Genomic DNA, 25,206 nt, shown 5'->3' on the forward strand with positions numbered 1-25,206 from the left:
CCCATCTGCCTGCACATGGTCCGTATCCCTCTATTCCCTGCCTGCTCATGTGTCTGTCTAAATGCCTCTCAAACATTGCTATTGTATCTGCCTCCACCACCTCCCCTGCAGTCTGTTCCAGGCACCCACCACTCTCTGTGTAAAAAACCTGCCCCGCACATCTCCTTCAAACTTTCCCCCTCTCACCTTAAACCTGTGCACTCTAGTGTTTGACATTTCTACCCTGGGAAAAAGACTCTGGCTGTCTACCCCATCTACGCCTTTCAAAATTTTACATACTTCTACAGGTCTCCCCTCAGCGTCCAACACTCCAGAGAAAACAACCCAAGTTTGTCCAACTTCTCCTTATAGTTAATACACCAATTCTGACAAACATTCTGGTGAACTTCTTCTGCACCTTCTCCAAAGCCTCCACATCCCTCCTGGAATGCGATGACCAGAACTGAGCACAATACTCCAAATGTGGCCTTTCCAAAGTTTGATACAGCTGCAACATGACTGCAGTGTATAACACATAAAATATTACTTTATACTCAACACCCCGACAGAAGAAGGCAAGCATGCCGGACACCTTCCTCACCACCCAATCCACTTGTGTTGCCACGTTTAGGGAGCTATGGACTTGCACCATAAGATCTCTCTGTACATCAATGCCCCCATGGGTCCACCACTTACTGTTTACTTTCCTCAGCCATGGAAGTGTCCGAGGGAAGTAAAGGTTGGAACAACTATCCTTAACAAATGTCTAGGACAGGCGTTCCATCCTCACTTGTTAGAAATGTCATTGGCTCTTCATCACCAGAGCCTAAAGACAAATTTCTCTCCAATTTTAAATTATTTCACTCTTTGATTCATAAAGATTGGTAGCCGGGATGGAGGAAGGATGTCATGAAGCTGGAAAGGGTACAGAAGACATTCACAAGGATGCTGTTTGTGATGTACATAAATGACCTGGGTGAGTATGTAGATGGGTGGGTTAGTAAGTTTGCAGACGATGCCAAGATTGGTGGAGTTGTGAATAGTGCAGAAGACTGGCGACGGATACAGCGTGATATAGATCAGCTGCAGATGTGGGCAGAGCAATGGCAGATGGAGTTTAACCCGGATAAATGTGAGGTGTTGCACCTTGGTAGGACTAATGTCAAGAAGCAGTACACTCTTAAGGGCAAGACCCTTAACAGTGTTGAAGAGCAGAGAGACCTTGGGGTGCAAGTCCATAACTCATTGAAAGTGGCTACACAGGTAGACAGGGTGGTTAAGAAGGCTTATGGAATGCCTGCTTTCATTAATCGAGGTATTGAGTACAGGAGTCAAGAAATTATGATGCATCTCTATTGAACTTTGGTTCGGCCGCATTTAGAGTATTGTGTGCAATTCTGGTCACCTCACTATAGGAAGGATGTCGAGGCTTTAGAGAGAGTGCAGAGGAGTTTTACTAGGATGCTGTCTGGATTAGAGGGCATGTACCAGGTAGAGGAGGGGAGCGGGGGTGGAGTCGGGAGACAGTGGTAAGGGAATGATAGACGGAGGCAGACAGAGAGAGAGGGGGGGAAAAGAGGGTAAGAAACAGGTGGAGCAAGGGGAGGGTGAAGATAGAATCACCCTGCCTTCTCCAGCCCCAGGAATCTTGGCACCTTTGGCCTTTGCTATTTACACCATGTAACCCAGATAGTCAACTAAATAATCTTAATTCAACGAAGGCCATTTGACTGAACAAATCCTGATGCAGAAGTGACAAAAAACAGCTTGAGCAACATTTTTCGTTAATGGTGATGGTCAAGTTAAAGCCACCGTGGATATCAATCCCCCAAAAACCAAAGCAATCGATCAAAATCTTGACCTCATCAAATCCTGCATGGGTGCACCATAGAAAGCATCCTATCTGGATGCATCGTAGCTTGGTATGGCAACTGCTCTGCCCAAGACCATAAGAAACCACAGAGAGTTGTGGACACAGCCCAGCACATCACAGAAACCAACCTCCCCTCCATGGACTCCACTTCACACTGCCCCGGTAAAACAGCCAACATAATCAAGGACACCTCCCACCCCAGACATTCTCTGTTCTCCCCCCTCTCATCAGACAGAAGATACAAAAGCCTGAAAGCACGTACTACCAGGCTCAAGGACAGCTTCTATCCCACTGTTATAAGACTATTGAACGGTCCTCTAGTATGATAAGATGGACTCTTGACCTCACAATCTACCTCGTCATGGCCCTTGCACCTTATTGTCTGTCTGCACTGCACTTTCTCTGTAACTGTAACACTTTATTCTGCATTCTGTTATTGTTTTCCCTTGCACTACCTTGATGTACTAATGTGATGAAATAATCTGTATGGATGGCATGCAAAACAAAGTTTTTCACTGTAACTCAGTATATATGACAACAATAAACCAATTTACCAATTTACAAAAGGAAAGTCCTTTCCACACTTTAGATAAACTCACCTCTGCGCAATGAAAAGCGATCTTTGACAATCACGTGTTTTGTCAAGGGATGGTTTGTACAGGATCCCATCTCAATGAAGCCAAGAGCTTTGCAGATTCATAATGCACCTCATTAGGAGCCTGGTCCCACAATGCACATTTTGTCAGTTGGTATGTTTCCAAACCACCTGATGCTGACATCCTGATTAGTGGCTCTTCACAGAATAACGAGGTTGATAAGAGTCAAAGTGGCACATTGAGTCACTTGCTGTAAGGTAGGCTGTAGGTGGGGGCAAACTGCTTCTGTTCAAAAGGACACTGTGGTCCAGCCCCCAACCACAAGAAATATGATTGCATTTACTATCAGTGTAGGTGATGAGTCATTGGGCTGGAAAGTCCAAAGCCTTGAGCTGAACCAATTGATTCTTAGTGTCTCTTGGCCAAGACTGCTCTAAACTGAGGCTCAGACTTTCTTGAACCTTTTAACACAAATAGAGAACAGTGATTCAGGGACTCATTCAGAGAAAGCACAATACTATTTCTGAAATATTTTCCCATCCTATTTACCATAATATTTTCCATCAAGTAGGTTTGCAAACTCTCTCTGCATTAACCCTTCGAACAACATCAATTAATCTTTGTTCTATTATCCCTCTTCTCGGTACGCTTTGGCTGTAGAATGGGTTTTTATTTTTTTCATCAGAATCAGGTTTATTATTACTGAATTATTTGACATGAAATGTGTTGTTTTGTGGCAGCAGTACAGTGCAAAGACATAAAGTTACTATAAATTGCAAAATAAATAAGTAGTCCAATAAAAAAGGAATAACGAGGTAGTGTTCATGGGTTCATGGACCATTCAGAAATCTGACGACAGAGGGGAAGAAGCTGTTCCTGAATCGTTGAGTGTGGGTCTTCAGGCTCCTGTACCTCCTCCCCGATGGCAGTAACAAGAAGAGGGCATGTCCCAGATGGTGATGGTCCTTAGTGATGGATGCTGCCCTTTGGAGGCACCGCCTCTTGGAGATGTCCTTGATGGTGGGGAGGGCTGAGTCTACAACCCTCTGCAGCCTCTTGTGATCCTGTGCATTGGAGCCTCCATACCAGGCGGTGATGCAACCAGTCAGAATGCTCTCTACTGTACACCTGTAGAAATTTGCAAGTCTTTAGTGACATACCAAATCTCCTCAAACTCCTAACGAAGTAGAGCAGCTGGCGTGCCTTCTTTGTGATTGCATCAACGTGTTGGGCCCAGGATAGATCCTCCGAGACGTTGACGACCACTGTAAGTTCCTTGCCAACTTTAGTTCTTCCTTCTCACCTTCACACATTTTTCAAAAGTAAACTTTATTCATAGTAAAATATATATACAAAAAGAAAGCATGCAAAAAACTTTTTACATTCTTAGTGTCATTTGGTCAATATATTCAGCAATGTTAATTAACACTTTGATGAAAAACACTCTGATGCTGGAGGAACTCAGCAGGCCAGGCAGCATCCATGGAGAAAAGCAGGCGGTCAACGTTTCGGGTCAGGACCCTTCTTCAGGACTGAAGATAGGAAAAGGGGAAGCCCAATGTATAGGAGGGAAAAGCAGAGCAGTGATAGGTGGACAAAAGAGGGGAGGCGGGGTGGGCACAAGGTGGCGATAGGTAGATGCAGGTAAGAGATAGTGATGGGCAGGTGTGGGGGAGGAGGGGAGAGCAGATCAACTGGGCGATGGGTCAAAGGTAAGGAGAGAAAGGAAAAAGGGGGGGGTAGAAAAAAGCACACCTTGTGCTCACCCCACCTCCCCTCTTTTGTCCACCTATCACTGATCTGCTTTTCCCTCCTATACATTGGGCTTCCCCTTTTCCTATCTTCAGTCCTGAAGAAGGGTCCTGACCTGAAACATTGACCGCCTGCTTTTCTCCACGGATGCTGCCTGGCCTGCTGAGTTCCTCCAGCATCATCGTGTTTTTTCATTTAGGTTCCAGCATCTGCAGTCCTTTGTTTATCTGGTGTTAACACTTCATTTTAGAACCGTTTCCATTCATGAGGCCCCCTATGGTGATACCTTTCATTGTTTGAGGGGCTTCCCCACCCAACTCAGCCCCTCCATGTCCAGTAGCAGAAGGAGCCCAGATTGTGGTCCTTCCCCAGGGAGACTTTGCGTTGGCTGCACCGAGCTTCAGTGCATCCCTCAACATGGACTCCTGCAACCTGGAATGTGCCAGTCGACAGCATTCCCCTATGGGCATCTCGCCGTGCTAGAAGACCAACCTTCATACATCTTTCTTTCCAAAGGCAGACTGGGTGAAATGTCATGTTTTTACACAAGAGGGTGGTGGTTATATTGAACGAGCTGCCAGAGGAGGTGGGGGAGGCAGATACAATTGCAATGCTTCAGAGATATTTGCTCAGGTACTTGGATAGGAGATGAGTGATGGGCCGAATGCAGGCAAATGGGATGAGAATAGATAGGTATCATGGGTCAGTGTGGACGTCAGGTCAAAGGGACTGTCACTGTGCTTCACAGCTCTTCAAAAACAACAAATCAACATTAAAGAAAGAAAATGCTTTCAAAATAGAAAAGCATCCCCCATTAAATTTAAGATGTAATGGTTTGGGGAGTTTTTCACTGTTGAAATTGACTACAGGGCAATGAAGGTGTTAGTGCCAAAAGCTATTATGCAGGAAAAGAGAGACTGACAGAATTGTCACTTTGTGTGGTTGCTAACAACGAGACAAGTTGAGACAGATGGAGCAAGTAATGCTTCTTCTTACAAACTTCTCGGTTCTACCTGAAGGCAGAATATCGCAGATCAGCTTGGCTCAGAGTGAGTAAGACTTGAAGCATAATAACTTGTCAACCCATTTCACCCCACAATGAAAATTCAAATCTAAAACCTCAAAAATGCAAGGCAGGGCAAGAATGTTATTCAGAAGAACAACTTTCATACCAAGCTAACAAGACGGGCAAAACATAATTAGAAATTTGATTAGTTATTGTCAACACTTCAGAAAGTTGCACATTTAACTTAATTGATCTATTTTGTTTACCATTTTTTAAAAAAGGAGACAAATCTTTTTTCTGGGGTTGTTTCATTTGTCAACATTTAAACTGAAGCACCCATTCGATGTTAATGGCAAACAAAATATTGGTTCATTGACAAACTTTAAGAATTCACCAATAATTTCACTGATTCTCCCAAACATCCAGTCATTGAATCGAATCCCAAATTATTGTGCAATCTGACCCACTATCAGATGAGCTGTCAAAAATGAATTAACAAATTGGTGGAAGGAAATTTGTCACTACATGAATTAAGTGAGGGAATCTTTTTCTTTCCTATTCTCACAATCTTCATTACACAGTCTGGTACCTTCCTGCTGATATTTCCAACTGGAAAAGCAGACAAGTAATTTTCAGAAATCATAACAGAAAATTCATGACACACTCAGCAGGTCAGACAGCATCTGTGGAAAGAGAAACAGAGTTAACATTTCAGATGAAGGATCTTCAACCCTCAACATTAACCCTGTTCCCTCTAACAAGACATGGTGACTGACCTGCTGATTGTGTCTTGCATTTTCTGTTTTTATTTCAGATTTTCATAATCTGCAGTTTTTTTTAAATTTTTCGACTCGGTTTCAGAGTTATTTGCAAGTTAAGTACCAATGAAATACCCAAAATATAACACCACCACATCACACCAAACAACTTCCATTTGAGTCCTGATGCAGGGTTTCGACCGGAAACGTCAACAATTCCTTCCCCCCCCCCCCACAGATGCTGCTCGACCCGCTGAGTTCCTCCAGCAGACTGTGTGTTGCTCCAGATTCCAGTATCTGCTGTCTCTTATGTCTTCCATTTGATTTCTCTTATTGAAGCTACTTTGGATCCATCAGCTGTTGTCCATAGAGAGCTGTGCACACGCAAATTAGTCTAAAACTATATAAAACACAATATAATTTGGAATTTTCATTACAAGATGATTGTATACCTCAGAGACAGTTTTACAGAACTCACAGAGCTTTACATGTCAGTTAATTATTATTTTCAACTTGCAAATAAATTTGGAATTGGAATTGGTTTATTATTGTCACATCTACTGAGATACGATGAAAAGTTTTTGTTTGCGTGCCATCCAGACAGATCATTCCACACATAGGTACTTCAAAGTAGTACAAAGAGGAAAAACAAAATGCAGAATTTCATGTTACAGTTACAGAGAAAGTGCAGTGCAGGTAGACAAATAGAGTGCATGGGGCATAAAGAGGTAGATTGAGCAATCACTTTTTAGCGTATGACAGGTCTATTCAAGACTCTGATAACAGCGGGATAGAAGCTGTCCTTGAGCCTGGTGGTACATGTTCTCAATCTGCTAAATCTTCTCAGCAAGTAACATCAGGGAATTACCATGAAGGGTTTTATACATTAATGCCAACAAAATGTTCTCAGTAACTGTAAGGTCGATAATCTCAGGGCACAGATTTAAGGTGATAGAGTCATAGAGTTGCATATCATGGAAAAGGGCCCTTCCCCCATACGTGTCCATGCAGACCAAGATGTATGTTCAAGCTAATCCCATTTCCCAGCACTTGGCCCATATTCCTCTAAACTCCTGTCATCCACATACCTGTCCATATACTTCTTAAATCTATCTAACATACCTGCCTCACTCACTTCCCCGGCAGCTGGTTCCATATATCTACCACCCGCTGTGTAAAAAAGTTGCCCCTCAGTTTCTTATTAAACCTTTCACCTCTTACCTTAAAACTATGTCCTCTAGTTTTCAATTCCCCAACTCTGGAGAAAAGACCGCTCACCCTATCTATGCCCTTCATGATTTTATATACCTGTATGAGGTCACCCCTCAGTCTCCTACACTCCAAGGAGCAAAAGACCCAGCCTGTCCAACCTCTCCCTATAACTCAGTCCCTCGAGTCCTGGCAACATCCTTGTAAATCTTCTTTTGCACTCCTTCCAGTTTAATCACTTTGATTTGGAAAAAAAATTTAAGGTGAGAAAGCTTCCTTTGGCAATGGTTTGGGGTCTGAGCAGGCAGCGTTAGGGAAACTGGATTCAGTTGGGAATTTTCTGAAGGGAATGAAGTGAAGGAGAACCAATTGCGAGAACACGTGGATAGGATCGGGAGATGGGGCTTATCAGACGACTCTTTATATGAAAAGTATCCCAATAAATTGACTAATTGTCCTCCGTCCAAGCTGCACTTTGCTGTAATTGTATGAATTTGTACAAGCCAAGGCTTCCAAATATTGTAAAATCCCTTGCCACATGAAAATAAAATTTGGAAGAATTGAATCTGCAATCGGTAGGGAAAACTAAAATATATAGATCCAGCAAAGCAAAATTGGATTGGTGATAACATGTACCATGGAGATGTGGTCGATGTCCAGGGATCTTATGCAGGATGTTAGGGATAAATATGTCCCAGTGAGGCAGAGAAGAAATGGCAGGGTGAAGGAACCGTGGGTGACGAGAGAGGTGGAACGACTTGTTAGGGAGAAGAAGGTAGCATACGTGAGGTATAAGCAGCAAGGTTCAGACAGGGCCCGTGAGGAATATAGGGTAGCGAGGAAGGAACTTAAGAAAGGGCTGAGGAGAGCTCGAAGGGGACATGAAAAGGCTTTGGCTAGTAGGGTTAAGGAAAATCCCAAGGCCTTTTTCAAGTACGTGAAGAGTAGGAGGATGGCTAGGGTAAAGGTAGGTCCGATTAAGGACAAAGGTGGGAGAATTTGCCTGGAGGCGGCGGAAGTGGGAGAAGTTCTCAGTGAGTACTTCTCTTCGGTATTCACCAGGGAGAGGGGTCTTGATGATGCGGAAGGGAGTGCTGGTAGGGGTAATGTTCTCGAGGTTGTAAATATCAAGAGAGAGGATGTGTTGAAGTTGTTAAATAATATTAAGACAGATAAATCTCTGGGGCCTGACGGGATTTTCCCCAGGCTGCTTCGAGAGGCGAGGGAGGAGATTGTTGAACCGCTGGTAAGGATCTTTGAGTCCTCGTTGTCCACGGGGATGGTGCCAGAAGATTGGAGGGTTGCGAATGTTGTCCCCTTGTTCAAAAAAGGTAATAGGGATAAGCCAGGGAATTATAGACCGGTGAGTCTCACGTCTGTGGTGGGTGAGCTGTTAGGATTCTAAGGGATAGGATTTATGAACACCTAGAGAATCATGGACTGATTAGGGACAGCCAGCACGGCTTTGTGAAGGGAAGATCTTGCCTCACAAGCCTGATAGAGTTCTTTGAGGAGGTGACCGGGAAGATTGATGAGGGCAGTGCGGTGGATGTGGTTTACATGGATTTTAGTAAGGCGTTTGATAAGGTTCCTCATGGTAGGCTTCTTCAGAAGGTCAGAGGCCAAGGGATCCAAGGAAGCTTGGCTGTGTGGATTAGGAATTGGCTTGCATGTAGAAAGCAGAGGGTTGTGGTGGAAGGAGTGCCCTCGGATTGGAAGGCAGTGACTAGTGGTGTCCCGCGGGGATCTGTTCTGGGACCTCTACTTTTTGTGATATTTATAGATGACTTAGATGAGGGGGTGGAGGGCTGGGTTAGTAAGTTTGCAGACGACACTAAGATAGGCGGTGTTGTGGATAGTGTGGAGGGCTGTCGGAGCTTACAGAGGGATATTGATAGGATGCAGAGCTGGGCTGACAAGTGGCAGATGGAGTTCAATCCGGAGAAGTGTGAGGTGGTACACTTTGGAAGGACAAACTCCAGGGCAGAGTACTGGATGAATGGCAAGGTACTTGGCAGTGTGGAGGAGCAGAGGGATCTGGGGGTTCATATTCACAGTTCATTGAAAGTTGCCTCACAGGTGGAAAGAGCAGTTAAGAAGGCCAATGGGATGTTGGCTTTCATAAGTCGCAGGATTGAGTTTAAGAGCCGTGAGGTGATGATGCAGCTTTACAAAACTCTAGTTAGGCCACACTTAGAGTACTGTGTTCAGTTCTGGTCACCTCATTATAGGAAGGATGTGGAGGCATTGGAGAGGGTGCAGAGGAGATTTACCAGGATGCTGCCTGGATTAGAGAGTATTGAATATGAGGAGAGGCTTAAGGTGCTAGGGCTTTATTCACTGGAAAGGAGGAGGATGAGAGGAGACATGATAGAGGTATATAAAATACTGAGAGGAATAGATAGAGTAGACAGTCAGCGCCTCCTTCCCAGGGCACCAATACTCAAGACGAGAGGGCATGGCTTTAAGGTTATGGGTGGAAGGTTCAGGGGAGATGTCAGGGGGAGGTTTTTCACCCAGAGAGTGGTTGGTGCATGGAATGCACTGCCTGGGGTGGTGGTGGAGGCAGATACATTGAACAGGTTCAAGAGCTTGTTGGATAGGCACATGGAGGAGTGGGATGGGGGGATATGCGGGAGGAAGGGGTTAGGTAGTGTGAGGGTGGTTTGATGGACGGCACAACATGGTGGGCCGAAGGGCCTGTTTTGTGCTGTATGGTTCTATGGTTCTATAACTGGTTGGGATTTTACTGCCCTAGGATATATTGAAGAGTTTAGGACCAGGAATCAAAAACCTGTGAAGAAAAACAAAATTAAATGTTCAGATCAAACCCTTTATCAGAATTTCCTGTTGCTATTTTACATTTCTAGCACCTGCAGTCTTTTCATCTGCAGTCTTTTCTGATTTTCAATAACTTTAGGATCAGATGTCTTTTATAAAACATTCTAGCTGTGCACTTTTGAATTGTTTTAGACTTTTGATATAGTTTCTGTCATAGAGTATATTCCATTTGAAAGAAAATAATAAACAGCAGACAACGTTGTGATGTATTCGAGTTAAATCCATATTGGTTGGTGTGGGTACACTCTATAGAAAGTTCCAAGCGTGCAGAACTTTTCTTACTAAATTTACATTAATCAATAGGAATTAACTGGAAAGACGAAAGTTGTCTTCAAGTTAGTTATTTAGAAGTATTATAAATATCTTTTGTTTAAGAATGAGTGTGAAACTTGAAAGTGAAAGTCCCCACTGCAATACCCACTCCAAGGATTACCAGTGCTCTTGAACTTGGTACAACTCTGGTGATTCATTCAGTTCCTGTAGGCACTGCAGTGATTTTAGCTCTCTCGGTTTTTTTCTTATCAAAGTCCTTTTAAACCCCCAACAAATCACCTTATTATTCAAAAAAAAATCTGCTTTCATATCGCAACAAAGTTTTTAGAATCTCCATTTTATATGATGTTTCCTGGTAAATGTTATCTCCTATTTCGGCATTTGACACATCAAATCTGTGAAGACCAGATAACGGGGCTAGGATGCAAAAATATTTTCCATGGAATAGTTGGCTGGCATCATTATTTTTCTTTCAATAAATGAGGACATTCTCAAAAAGTTTTCCCAAGTAAATACTAAATTCACTCCCCTGAGACAATCCGTTCCTCACCACACAGAGTCATAGAGCATGGAAATGGGTCAACTTGGTTACTATGATGCCCGTCCATACTAATCCCAAATGCCTGCATCGGGTCCATATCCCGTTACTTCTTTCCTATCCAAGTACCTATCCAAATGCCTTTTAAATGCTGTAATTGTATCTGCCTCCACCACTCCCTCTGGCAGTTTGTTCCATATACCCACCACCCTCTGTGTGAAAAACTTGTACGTCTAACTTTCTCCCCTCTCACATTAAACATACCCTCTGGTTTTAGACTCCCCCAGCCTGGGAAAAAGACATTATCTACCCTTTCTATGCCTCTTGTATAATTTTATCAACCTCCATAAAGTCACTCATCAGCCTCCTACCCTCTAGTGAAGATAAATCCTTTTCCCTACTATTGATGTAAGGCTCACTGGCCTATAGTTCCCTGGCTTATCCCCACTGCCTTTTCAATAAGGGAACAACAACAGCCATCCTCCAGTCTTCTGGTACCTCACCCGTGGCTAACGAAGATACAAAATTCTGTGTTACAGAGCCCCAGCAATCTCCTCCCTTGCTTCCCATGATGTCCAGAGATAGATCCCATCAGGCCGCGGGGATTTATCCACCTTACTGTGTGCTAATATCTCTGACACCTCCTCCTTCTTGACACACACAAGTTCCAGAGTATCAGCATACCCCTCTCCTGCCTCTCCATCCTCCACGTCTTTCTCCCTGGTGAATACCAATGAGAAGTATTCATTTAGGACCTCGCTCACATCCCCCGCCTCCACACAAAGATTTCCCTTTCAGTCATAGAGGGGACCTAGTCTTTCCCCAGCTACCTCCTGTTTCTACTACATTTACAAAAGGTTTTGGGAATCTCCTTAATCCTCCTCACCAAGACTTCCTCTTTCTCCCCTCCTAATTTCTTTCCTAAATCCTCCAGATTGTCCCCTATAAACTTCAAAGGACTCACTTGATGCTAAATGCCTTTACCTGACAGATGCATCCTTTTTATTTCTGATCAAACCTTCAATTTCCTTTATAAACCAAGGTTCCCTAATCTTACCATCTTTGCAAAAGGTAATTTTGAGTCAATATATTAATTAGTCATAATCATCATCGTGTTTCACAGTAAGACCATGGTTATGCAATCCAATTTATTGATACAGCATTTTTAAGAAACGAACAAAAGAAATTGCTACAATTGAATGAATGTACACATGCGATCATTGAAATGCTGGTCCCTCCATAAACCATCTGCGTCACTCCTCTCTGTCTTATGATTGTTGACCCTTTAAATTTCAAGTTCAATAACTACAAGATGTGAGCTGGCCCTTTCATGCTAGTTCTTAAGATTAGTAGCAATCATTCAATCAAGTCAGTCTGAGGTCCTCACTAAGAATCAGGCAAATTTGGAAAGTTTTTTTGGGCCATTTTGGTTAAAAGTTGCTAAAAGTAAGATCAAGGAAAAGTTCTGATTAAGGGTATGAGGGGTATAGATAGGGTGAATGCAGACAGGCTTTCTCCCTCTGAGGTTTGGTGAAGAACTAGAGGACATAGGTTTAGGGTGAAAGGTGAAATATATAAGGGCAATCTGTAGGGAAACTTCTTCACTCAGAGGGTGGTGCGAGTGTGGAACGAGCTGCCAGCGGAAGTGGTGGATGTGGATTCAATCATAACATTTAAGAGAGGTTTGGATGGGTACATGGATGGGAGGGGTTTGGAGGGATATGGTCTGGGTACGGGTAGATGGGACTAGGCAGAAGATCAGGTGGCATGGACTAGATGGGCCAAAGAGCCTGTTTCTGTGCTGTGGTGGTCTATGACTCTAAGGGTCTTCAACCCTGTTTCTCTGTTTAACTCCTCACAGATGCTCCCTGACCTGCTGAGTGTTTCTAGCATTTTCTGTTCTTATTTCACAATTCCAGCATCTGCAGTTTTTTGATTTTTCAATTTAGGGAGAAAAACTTCCATTTACATAGCACCTTCTATTGTGTAATCCACGTCTTAACCAGTGAATTTAGCAGGCAAAAGATGGCAGCAAATGTTTAGCAGAGCTTGTCAGAGAGGTGAAAGAATAGCCAGGTAATGTCGATGTAGAGATTTGTTTTGAGAGGAATATTGGTCAGCTTTGTAAACTGAGTTTATTTCTTCTGCTGAGTGGTAGACTGACAACTCTGCACTTGTTCACAAAGTAGATTTGAACCATGAAACTTTTGGAACCAATTTCTTTTCTTCATCCTTGCATTTCACTTTTTTTCACAGCTTATATTATCTTCTTCAACTTTACATTGAGTTGTTTGTACCTTGGCAAATTCACTGAATGGACACACATCTACTGTTTCAATTTCAAAGTCAATTGACAAGATTTTAAAATTAAAAGGTTAATGCCAGGATTTTAAAAATGAAATATCAATCCATTGTGTCTATTCACTGGATGTAGATATAGCTTATCTACTAATGAAGGAGGTGTATATTTGCCAAAAATGTTGTTATGTTTGAAAATGAATTGAATGGGAATACTTATGTGCAAGGCTGTAGTACACATATTCTCAGAAAGAAAAATTGTGGTGTTATATACTTCCTGTGGATTGGTACAGTATTTATACATACAGATCCTCCCCGGGTTACTACAGGATTCCATTCCCGAGAACTGTTCCTAACCTGAACAGTTTGCAAGTCAGAAATGCGGCTGCCCGGTTATATTTTAGGTCAACCAAGGGCAATGTGTAGTTAAACCAGGGTGTTTAACTCAACCATTCAGGTATTGCCACAAAGCGAGTTCCCAGCTGGCAGAAGATGTCTGCAGTTCCACAGCAAATCCATCCCACCGGTCTCCCAAACACTCGTTCGTATGTATGGATACATGTATGTATGTACATAAGTCAGGCGTTAGTATCTTAGGGAAAACTTGTACAGAGATTAATGAGATGAAATAATCACATTGACTGTGGTGGATACGTGTCCATTATGGTAACTGGGAATTAATTACTGTGCTTAAATTCTGAAAATTGATACATTATTGATATATTGTGTTTATTGAATGTGCTGCAAAGCTTTGAAGGTAAATTTGATATTCACTGAATTAAATCTTACCATCCAGTTCCACCAGCATGTCAATGCCTGCTTGAGGTCTATTACTGCCTCATCACTGAGCGATAGTTCAAGTTTTGTGTCAAATATTTATATTTAGTTTGAAGTTTTCATACTCTCAATGGCATTATCAGAATCAGAGTCAGAATCAGATTTATTATCACTGACTTATTTGAGGTGAATGTGTTGTTTTGCGGCAGCAGTACAGTGCAAAGACATGAAATTACTATAAACTACAAAATAAATAAATAGTGCGAAACAAAAGAATAACGAAGTAGTGTCCATGGGTTCAGAAATCTGATGGCAGAGGGGAAGGAGCTGTTCCTGAATCGTTGAGTGTGAGTCTTCAGGCTCCTGTACTTCCTCCCTGATGGTAGTAACAAGAAGAGGGCGTGTCTCGGGTGGTGAGGGTCCTTAGTGATGGTATTGGTTTATTATTATCACTTGTACCGAGGTACAGTGAAAAACTTATCTTGCTTACTGATTGTACAGATCAATTCATTACACGGTGCAGTTACATTGAGGTAGTACAGGTAAAAAACAATAACTTTCTAATAGTAATTGATCAACATCTGATAAAGTGTGAGGTAATGCACTTTGGGATGTCAGAAAGGGAAAGGTTTAACAGGGACCTGAGGGGCAAACTTTTCACACAGCGGGTGGTGGGTATATGGAATGAGCTGCCAGAGAAAGTGGTAGAGGGAGGTACAATTAAAATCTTTAAAGGATATAGAACAGGTACAGGGACAGGAAAGGTTTAGAGGGATATGGGCCAAACGCAGGCAAATGGGATTAGCTCAGGAAAGCACCTTGGTCAGCATGGACAAGTTGGGCCAAAGGGCCTGCTTCCATGCTGTATAACTCAATAACTCTATAACCCTACGTACTAACAGGATATATAGAGTAAATGGCAGGGTGTCGATGAACAGAAGAACACCATCAAAATGTTGACACATGTGGATCGGGTAGTGAAGAAGGCATTTGGCATACTTGCCTTCATGGGCTGAGGCATTGAGTGTAAGAATTGGGACATCACTTTGTTCAGGACGAGCTTGGAGTATTGTGTACAGATCTGGTCGCCACACTGCAGAACGGATGTGGTGGCATCAGAGAGAGTGCAGAAGAGATTCACCAGGACACTGCCTGGAATGGAGAGCTTTACTTACAAAGAGAGATTAGATGGGCTGGGTTTATTCTAACCTGATCATCGGAAGCTGAGGGGTGACCTCATAGAGGTTTACAAAATTATGAGGGGCATAGATGGGTAAATGGTGCCTTTTTTCTTGGGTGGGGGAGTCTAAAACTAGAGGTCATGGGTTTAAGGTGAGAGGGGATAAACCTAAAGGAGATCTGAGGGGCAAGTTTTTCACATAGACGGCGGTGGGTGTATGGAACAAGCCGCCAGAGGAAGTGGTGGGGGCAGGTACAATTATGACATTTACAAGGCACTTGGACAGGACCAGAGAGAGATGGATTTAATGCAGGCAAATCAGTTTAGTGTAGATGGACATCATGGTCCACATGGATGAATTGGGCTGAAGGGCCCATTTCCATACTGTACAGCTGCATGACTCTCAATGACTCTAAAGATGCTTACACCAGTTAGAATAGAGCTGGCATTTATTTTGCAAAGTTTTATATTGTGTTTATTGTCGGAGGATACATCTGGTGTTTACACTACGAAGGAGAACGATGGTTATTTTCCAAGGGTAAACCCTGGTGTCGATGCTCTACTGCTGATTATTCTCCCGGCATGTATCTGATGCTCAGTACATCGGGGAGGATTCGCCGTTTATTCTCGAACTGTTTCAATCATGTTTACTCTCTGAGGCCGTATCTGATGTTTATTGTCTGAGATTGTATCTGGTGTTGATTCTTGGAGGATGTGTTTGTTCCCTGAGGTTTATTCTATGAAGATATATCCATGTTTTATCCCCTGAGAACGTATTTGGTGTTAATTCTCTCAGGCTTTAACCAGTGCTTATTCCCTGAAGTTGTGTCTGATGTTAATTCTCTGAGCGTGTATATAAAGTTTATTCTTTAAAGGGGATTCAAGATTTTATTCTGAATGAATATCTTTGGTATTTGTAGGATGTACTTTGTGTTTATACACTGAGGGTGTACCTGATGTTTTTATCTCTAAGGTATCAGGTATTTATTCACCAACGATCTGTCTGGTGTTCATTATCCCAGGATGTATCTGATACTTATTCCTTGAGGAAGAATCTGCTTTTATTGTTGAGGATATATCTGGTGGTCATTCTCCATGGATACTTCTGATGTTTTTTTCTTTGCGATGAATCTGTTTTTTATTCACCATGCATACTTCTGTTATATATTCCCGAAGGACATATCTGATGTTTCATCTTCAGGCATATACCTTGTGTTTATTCCCTGAAGTTTTGTCAAGTGGTTATTCTTTGAGGATTCATCTGTTATTTATTCTCTGATAACATATTTTACATCTATTCTTTGAAATATTAACTAATGTTTAGTATCTGACAGAGTACAGTATCTGATATTTACAGACCATCCCCAGGTAATGAACAGGTTCTGTTTCTCCAGACATTCATGAGATGATTTTGTCCATAATTCTGAAAACACCTAAAGATTACTCGATGTAGTAACCATACCTCCACAGTGTTGTAATGAATGGCATCAAAAGCACATGAGACTGATAAGAAAGAACAATTACTAAAAGAGGGGAGAGAGAGAGAGAGAGAGAGAGAGAGAGAGAGAGAGAGAGAGAGAGGAATCTATTTCTGTCATTTATAGGAACAAATGTATGTACTTATGTCGGGCTTATAAATATAATATTATGGGAGCTTGTTGGTATGTAGGAAGTGTCCATAAGTCAGGTGTTCGTAAAACAGGGACAGCCCTGTATACTTTTTTCTTTTATTCTCTGAGGATAATCCATTATTTATTCTTGTGGGATGTATTTTATGTTTAATCTCTGAAGCTTTCTCCTCTGTTAATTCCCTGAGATGGGTATCTGGAATTTATTCTCTCAAGATGTATCTGATCTTTATTCTCAAGGATGCATCTGTAATTTATTCACATGGGAAGCACTTAATGCTTATTCTCTGAGGATTTACCTAGTGTTTATTCTGTAAGGATGTATGTGGTGTTTATTTCCTGAGGACTTATCTTGTGTTTATTCTATAATGTTTCATTTTGCGTTTATTCATTGAGGATATATACTCCAAGGATGCACATGGTATTTATCCTTAGAGGATACACCTCGTGTGCATTCTCTCCACGTGTACCTGGTGTTCCTTCACCGAAGATTTGTCACATTTTTTAAAAACTTTATTTAAACTTTATTTATACAGCACAGTAACATGCCCTTCCAGCCCAACGAGCCCTTACACTCGTGTTAACCTACCAACCCGTACGTCTTTGGAATGCGGGAGGAAGCCGGAGCATCCGGAGGAAACCCACACAGACACGGGGAGAACATACAAACTCCTTACAGACAGCGACGGGAATTGAACCCCGATCACTGGCGCTGTAGTAGTGTTACGCTAACCGCTACGCTACTGAGAGCTTAATCCAGTTTCTTTACCAGTTTTGTTGCTGCCTGTTCTTTGGTTTCCCCTCATTTTTATTCTGTGAGGTTCTCATTCTGTTCTTTGAAGATATATTTGGTTTATAATTCTAGAGGAGGTAACCATGATTTATTCACTGGGGATTGAACTAGATTTTATTTTCTGAGAAATTATCGGCTTTTTCATCACATTTATTGTGTCTGTTCTTTATTCTGTTTTATTTAATCAAATCTTTGTTCCCTGAGAATCTGAATTCTATGAAGAGATATATATATCTATATATATATACATATAGATATATATATATAAATACACACACACACACACACACACACACATATATATATATATATATATATATATATATATATATATATATAATATATTGTTTTCATTCTCCTGGTGTTGATCTGGTGTTTATTCTCTTGAAGTTCATCAAGTGTTTATTCTGTGAGGAAATATCTGGTGGTTATTCCCAGAGAACATATGTGATGATTATTTTCCAAGGGTTTATCTGGAGTCATTATCTGTAGGTGTTTTATTGTACTGGTATTGGTATTGGTTTATTATTGTCACTTGTACCGAGGTACAGTGAAAAACTTGTCTTGCATACCGATCGTACAGGTCAATTCATTACACAGTGCAGTTACATTGAGTTAGTACAGAGTGCATTGAGGTAGTACAGGTAAAAACAATAACAATACAGAGTAAAGTGTCACAGCTACAGAGAAAGTGCAGTGCAATAAGGTGCAAGGTCACAACAAGGTAGATCATGAGGTCAGAGTCCATTTCATTGTATAAGGGAACCGTTCAATAGTCTTATCACAGTGGGGTAGAAGCTGTCCTTAAGTCTGGTGGTATGTGCCCTCAGGCTCCTGTATCTTCTACCCGATGGAAGAGGAGAGAAGGGAGAATGACCCGGGTGGGCGGGGTGGTGTCTGAGAATGTGTCTGCTGATTATTCTATTAGTATGCTTCCGGTACTTTTTTCTCTCTGGGGATGTATCTGCTGTTTATACTTTGATGATGTATCTGATGTTTATTCCCCGAGGATTGGTCTGGTGTTTATTCTTGGAGGGTATATCTCGTGTTTATTCCCTGAGGTTTATTCTCTGTAGATATATCCAGTGTTTTATCCCCTGAGAACATATCTGGTGTTTATTCTCCGAAGATGTATTTTGTGATTATTCTCTGAGGCGTTACTCAATGTTTATGCCCCGAAGTTGTGTCTGATGTTAATCCTCTGAGGATGTATATCAAGATTATTCTTTGAAGGGGATTCGGGTTTTTATTCTGAATGAATACCTTTGATATTTATAGGATGTATTTTGTGTTTATACACTGAGGGTGTACCTGGTGCTTTTTTTTCTAAGGTATCAGGTATTTATTCACTGTCTGGTGTCGATTATCCTAGGATGTATCTGATATTTATTCCTTGAAGATGAATCTGCTTTTATTGTTGGAGGATATATCTGGTGGTTATTCTCCATGGATATTTCTGGTGTTTTTTCTTTGAGATGAATCTATTTTTTATGCTCTGTCAATACATCAGCTATATATTCCCTGAGGACGTATCTGATGTTTCATCTTGAGGGATATACCTTGTGTTTATTCCCTGAGGTTTTGTCAAATGGTTATTCTTTGAGGATTCATCTGTTATTTATTCTCTGATAACATATTTTATGTTTATTCTTTGAAATATTAACCAATGATTATTATCTGACAGAGTATCTGATATTTATACTTTGAGGATAAATGTGTTTCTTATATACTCTGAGTATATATCCATTTTTTATTCATATGGGATGCACTTTACATTTATTTTCTGAGGTTTTATTCAGTGTTTATTCTGAAGATGTAGCTGGTGTTCATTCCCTGAGGATGTACCCTGTGCCCATTCTGTAATGGAGACACAAGAGTGCTGGGATCTGGAACAGCAAGCAACCTGCTGGGAGAACTCAGCGGGTCAAGCAGCATCTGTGGGGGGGGAAGCAATTGTTGAAGATTCCTTTCCTCCCACAGATGCTGCTCAACCCGCTGAGTTCTTCCAGCAGATTGTTTGTTGCTTATTCTGTAATGTTTCACTTTGGAATTTATCCTCAGAGCAGACGCATTGTGTGCATTGCTTCCACGTGTAACCTGGTATTTCTTCACAGAGGATTTGTCACGGTTTTATTTACTGAAGGTTTATTGGTTACTTCTTTACCAAGTTTATAACTGCTCTTTATACTCTTTGATATCATTGGGTGTTTATTCTCTGTGAACTAATTCAATTGTTATAATATTAAGAGATTCCTGTCAGCTTTTCCCTGACCCATGATCCTGTGGCAGTTTTACAGTGTTTGAGAGTGACTTCGGATTTGGACTTAAGATCTATTTGTGGTTTTCCTAGCAGAGGCGTTGATATACCTATTGGGAGTGAAGTATCCAAGTTCAGATAGGAAAAATATGTCTCAGTTGCAATTTGGAAATAAACCAAATGATTCAATTTGTCCGTAATGACTTCAAATGTCCATGAGTGAAAGGATTCCTGAATTACTTTCATCCAAAGTTTCTCGCAACTCTTTATTCACTTTCCCCTTTGGCCATCTGTCCAAACTTGAATGTTGACATTAGATTTTTTTTCCCCGCACAGTGAATTTGTGATTTCCTGAAATCTGAGTGAATCTAGATAAGGTGCACAAAATTCCGTGCCAGTGGGAACCCATGCTTGAGGAGAATCCAGATGACTGGTCCATTGTATCACCTTGCCTTTCCCCACTATCGGTTGTTGTGTTTTCTCAGACTTTCCTGAATACAGAATAGAACAAATTTCCTTTGTGGGGTGACTCTGGTTTCTCTTCTTTTTCGTAGAGTCATAGAGTCATACAGCATGGAAGAAGGCTCTTCAGCCCATACGTGTCCATGCCGACCAAGATGTATATTCAAGCTAATCCCATTCCCCAGCACTCGGCCCATATCCTTCTAAACGGCACAGTAGTGTAGCGGTTAGCGTAACGCTATACAGCACCGGCGACCCAGGTTCAATTCCGGCCGCTGCCTGTAAGGAGTTTGTACGTTCTCCCCATGTCTGCGTGGGTTTCCTCCGGGTGCTCCGGTTTCCTCCCACATTCCAAAGACATACGGGTTAGGAAGTTGTGGGCATGCTATGTTAGCGCCGGAAGCGTGGTGACACTTGCGGGCTGCCCGCAGAACACTACGCAAAAAGATGCATTTCACTGTGTGTTTCGCTGTACATTTAACTAGTAAAGATATCTTATTTCATCTTAAACTCCTGTCATCCATATACCTGTCCACATACTTCTTAAATGTATCTAACATAGTTTTAAGGTTAGAAGTGAAAGTTTTAATAAGTTTACAATTCCCCATCCTGGGAAAAAAGATTGCTCACCCTATCTATGCCCCTCATGATTTTACAAACCTCTATAAGATCATCCCTCCTACACTCTAAGGAATAAAGTTCTTGCCTGTCCAACCACTCCCTATAACTCAGTCCCTTGAGTCCTAACAGGTTATGGGAAGAGGCTTTTTATGACTGCTCCACTGCTTCTGTACATTTGTGCATGGTTTTTCTTTCTGGATTTTATTTCAACTGCAGATATATCTGACCAAATAGTTTTACCATTCACTCTCCAGTCTGCCAACGTGCTTTCTGCCTTTGAAGTCTGAGGTACAAAGTGGTGTCCACCCGTGGTTTTCCCATGATTTGTGGTCACACATGGGTCACTTTATCCAGTAGTCTCTGTTGCATAGATGCATGAATTAGATCTGATGGAAAATACAATTGAAAAGCAAGCTTGAGAGCAAATTGTCGGGGATTACCCTAAACTGTCACAATTTTGTTAAACTTAATCTTAATAAACATCTTAATAACAATGAGACTCCCTGGCACAGAAGCTTCTATGGCACATTATTATGATTATTATTTAAGATTTTTCTCAATGCATTTGAGGAAACTATTTGGCTGAATTGAATATTATATAATAATTGAATATTATATCATAATTGAATATTATGTCGTTGGGACTTAAATGACAAAAATGACCTTGAAATTCAAAATACAACACCATTCAAAGGGAAGAGGAAAATTAATTTTGTTTTTGAGGGAATATGCTTTTGTCAAGAGGGCTGGTGCTGTTCTGATGTTGAGAACTGCATTTTTAAGGAAGAGATTGATGGCATCGAATCTTCACCAAAGCCACAGCTAATATAAGCCAACTGAAAGCACTCCTTGAGATCGACTGGAAGAGATCCCCTTTCAGGTTTTGTTCAATTAATGAGCTTCATTGTGCATCAATAAATTTCGGCATTAACAAGCAATATGCAATTTATCTAATACTAGACAAATAAATCAATGAATGTTTGGCATAAGGTATAATTTCCTAACCAATGTTACATCACATATTAAAATATTAAAATATTAAAATATTAAAAAGCGTAATCAAAACCAACAAATATAAATGAAACAATGGATTTTATTTAATCCAAATTAGTCTTAGGTTACAGATTCCAATCACTCAAACTTCTTTTGATTCTTGCATTTAGGATTTGGATAAAATAAAATCAATTGTTTCATTCATTTTGTTGGTTTTTATTTTTTTCCTTTAATTACTGATTACATTGTCAATGAGCAGTTTGAGGAACTCTCAAAGATCAATCACTGAATTGACATTATTAGGAATATCAAACTTACCCAATTTATGTTCCAATTTAGTGCCTTCAATGTGCTTCATTTAAAATGTTTAAACATTGTGTATAAAGAACAATTTTGTTATTTGCTATAGATATAATAATTATTTGACTTCTGAGGTGGATGTTTAAAACTAAAATCCCTTTTTTCGATAGTTCTATGTAAAAGCAAGTTGCATAGACTTTTAGTTACAATATCAATCCAGTTATTCCGCTTCTGAGGAGAGAAGGAATATTTTATGTTCATTGTCCTTGCTGAGGCAATCTTTTAAAATGTATAATCCAAAATTCATCGAACTTTTTCCATTTGTTCTCAAAAAATTCAAACTTAGAATAAATCACAAAGTTCAAAAAGGTTATTGTCATAATTTATTATAAAAACAAGAAAATACAGCAAATAGATTAAATTACTTTATCAGTTTGCAATTAGTTCCAATATATTGACTAATAGAGATTTTAAAGTATGTTATATTTTTCTTTTTAAATGTTCAATTATTAAACAACAAAATACACTTTGCAGAATATTTATTTGTTAGTCACATTGTTCAATTTAAGTGCAAGATTTGTTAAATATGTATTAATTATACATTCCCTGTTTGTATGACTGTGTTAAAGGTGATATTTTGATCTCCAGATTTCTTGAGGAAAATAGAAAGAAAATCCCTCACAATAAAACTTGTTTAAAAATCGCAAAGAAAAAATCAACATGTTTATATTCTTTTAATTCTTATAAATAAATGGCTTTAAAATATTGGAGCATTGGTTCAAAACTTAACAAAATCTATAACACTGTGCTTTATTCGTATTATTGGTCATGAGAAAATTCCTCCAGTTATTGCCACCATTTCAAATACTTCAATACATCACGAGTTGTGAACTGTATTTTCCAAGTTATTAACATCTTAAATGTTAACATTAAACTGTGGAGAGGAATCAGACTTATTTTGATCCACATTCAACACATTAGAACTTTGCAATAATTTGTGCTTATTAAATCTGCACTTTCTTACAACTCCTTATTGCTTATTTAGCTACACCTGAACCTAACATGTAAATAAAAATTCACAGGAGGTAATTAGCCATTTTTCACAATAATAGTGAAGGAAGGTTATACACAAAAAGTGCTGGAGGAACTCAGCAGGTCAGGCATCTGCAGAATTTCTTGTGTCAAAGGAAGGTTATATATCATTTTAGTAACTGTGGCAAATTGATACATCTTATGTAGCTTTTTCTTGTTCATGTGCATAAGTTTACACCGAATAAAAGCCCCTACCAGGTTCTGATCCTATGTACCTGACATTTAGAGCCTATCACGACTCTACTTACAGGAGCAATTAACGTTTTGCCAATGTAAACCCAAGCTTGCCTTTATGTAGTGACTCGAGACTTCAGTTTGAAAGTGTGCCTGTGAAACATTTGTTGACTCAATAATGGATTTGCAAAGAAAGGGGTAAAGTTAACGGGGAAATTCGTGACTCAATCGTCTACTTGCAAAGGAAGAGGGATGCTGTAGTTGGTGCAACTGCTGACTCCATCATGCATTTGCAAAGGGAAGAGGAATGCTGCATTTGGTGCAACTGCTGGCTCAATCGTGCATTTGCAAAGGGAAGAGGAATGCTAACGGGAAAAGCCCAGAGGCGTGAATGCAGGCGCCGAGGTACATGCACTAACACTTGGGCGCCACCGACCACCAGTTGTGCAGCAGCCCCACAAGGCGGCACGTGCTCCAGCTGCTGCCCCGGAGCGCGGTCCCGCGGGCTGGCGCTGACGTCAGGGCCGCGCCGATTGGCTGGCGGGCGCCGTGTATCCAATTGCAGCCGTGCCCGGGGCTGCGTGGGGGTTGGCCGGGCGCCGCCCGATGGAACGTCAGGTTGCCGGGTGACGGCAGCGCGCCACCCCCCCCCCCCCCCCCCCCGCCTCTCCCCGGGCTCCTGTGCCGCGGCTGTCAATCAAGCAGGGGGGGTAGGCGTGCAGGCTGTCTGCGCACAGAGGGAGCTCCCAGTGAACGCGGCACACATACACATTCACAGACATGGAGCTGCTCTGTATGGAGACTACCCCTAAAATCCAGCGAGCTTTCCCCGACCATACCCTCCTCAACGACCACCGAGTCCTCCAAAACCTCCTGCTCACCGAGGACAGATACATCCCCAGGATCTCTTACTTCAAATGTGTCCAGAAAGAAATCGAACCTTACATGAGAAAAATGGTATCATTTTGGATGCTGGAGGTAATGGGAAATGTTATGCTACATCAATGTCCTGTATGCATCATTATTAATGTGTATTTATCTCAAGAGCGTTGCAAAAGTGCTTGTGGAGGGTTGCAAGGGGTTGCATAGCGGTGTCATGCATTTAATTTTATTTTTTCCAAAGTTATTTTTAAATTTTCCTTCTGAAAGCATATTGGGAATGGCTTCGCTTTTAAGTAGTGACTGCGGGCACTTTTAGCAAGCGTTTGCAAGTGCAGATAAATTCTTTGAATCGAATGCGAAATTATGCTGAATTTTTTAAAGTATTTTTCCAAAATTTATAAGAACTGATGATGGCTGATAAACAACATGCTGTCGCCATGTTGACTCGACTTCAAAAACTTTTTTTGCGTTTCTCGATTGAGTTCATCAAACGTCGCTTCTCTTTTATTATTACGAAAAACTTGCAAGCAGTGTGTTATTAATGGATGTTAATAATTTGCTGGACTTTCTCAAACTGTCCTTTGGATTGTGTCTGCCGTATCTTAACTCCTGGGCTCTCAATGGTTGGTGTAGGCAGCGAGTTAGACCACCCAAAATTCTTACATTATACCTTAAAATTTCTCTGTTTAGCAAAGCAATTAGTTGTCACTCTCTGACCCCAACCAAACTTCAGGATTTCTCCTTTATTTACATGTGAAAATTGTCGCTGTCGGTGCAATTATGTAATTTTCACGATTTTTTCAAACTTTATTTCGAACAAAAGGTAACTGCTAGCAGCCACGCGTTATTTTTTATTTAATTTAATTTTAATATTTTAAAAAATACGCAATCGTCCGGGGCCAAAGGAGACTGCTGTGCTGCAGT

General features: G+C 41.0%; 1 protein-coding gene across 3 annotated transcripts in view; it reads left to right on the forward strand.

Moving 5' to 3' along the window:
* The window catches only part of LOC127580723 (G1/S-specific cyclin-D2-like), a 339,518-nt gene that overhangs the window by 269,029 nt on the left and 45,283 nt on the right, over positions 1-25,206 (forward strand). For 2 of the 3 annotated variants that reach the window (XM_052034503.1, XM_052034504.1), the window contains exon 1: positions 24,127-24,378. The exons of the other annotated variant lie outside the window; for it this stretch is intronic. In XM_052034503.1, the coding sequence (XP_051890463.1) occupies positions 24,181-24,378 (198 nt within the window). In that variant the 5' untranslated portion in view covers positions 24,127-24,180. Of the gene's footprint in view, positions 1-24,126; positions 24,379-25,206 lie in introns of those variants that run through there. 3 annotated transcript variants of the gene reach the window in all.

Source organism: Pristis pectinata, chromosome 20 (assembly GCF_009764475.1).
Source record: "Pristis pectinata isolate sPriPec2 chromosome 20, sPriPec2.1.pri, whole genome shotgun sequence".
NCBI classification, from domain to species: domain Eukaryota; kingdom Metazoa; phylum Chordata; class Chondrichthyes; order Rhinopristiformes; family Pristidae; genus Pristis; species Pristis pectinata.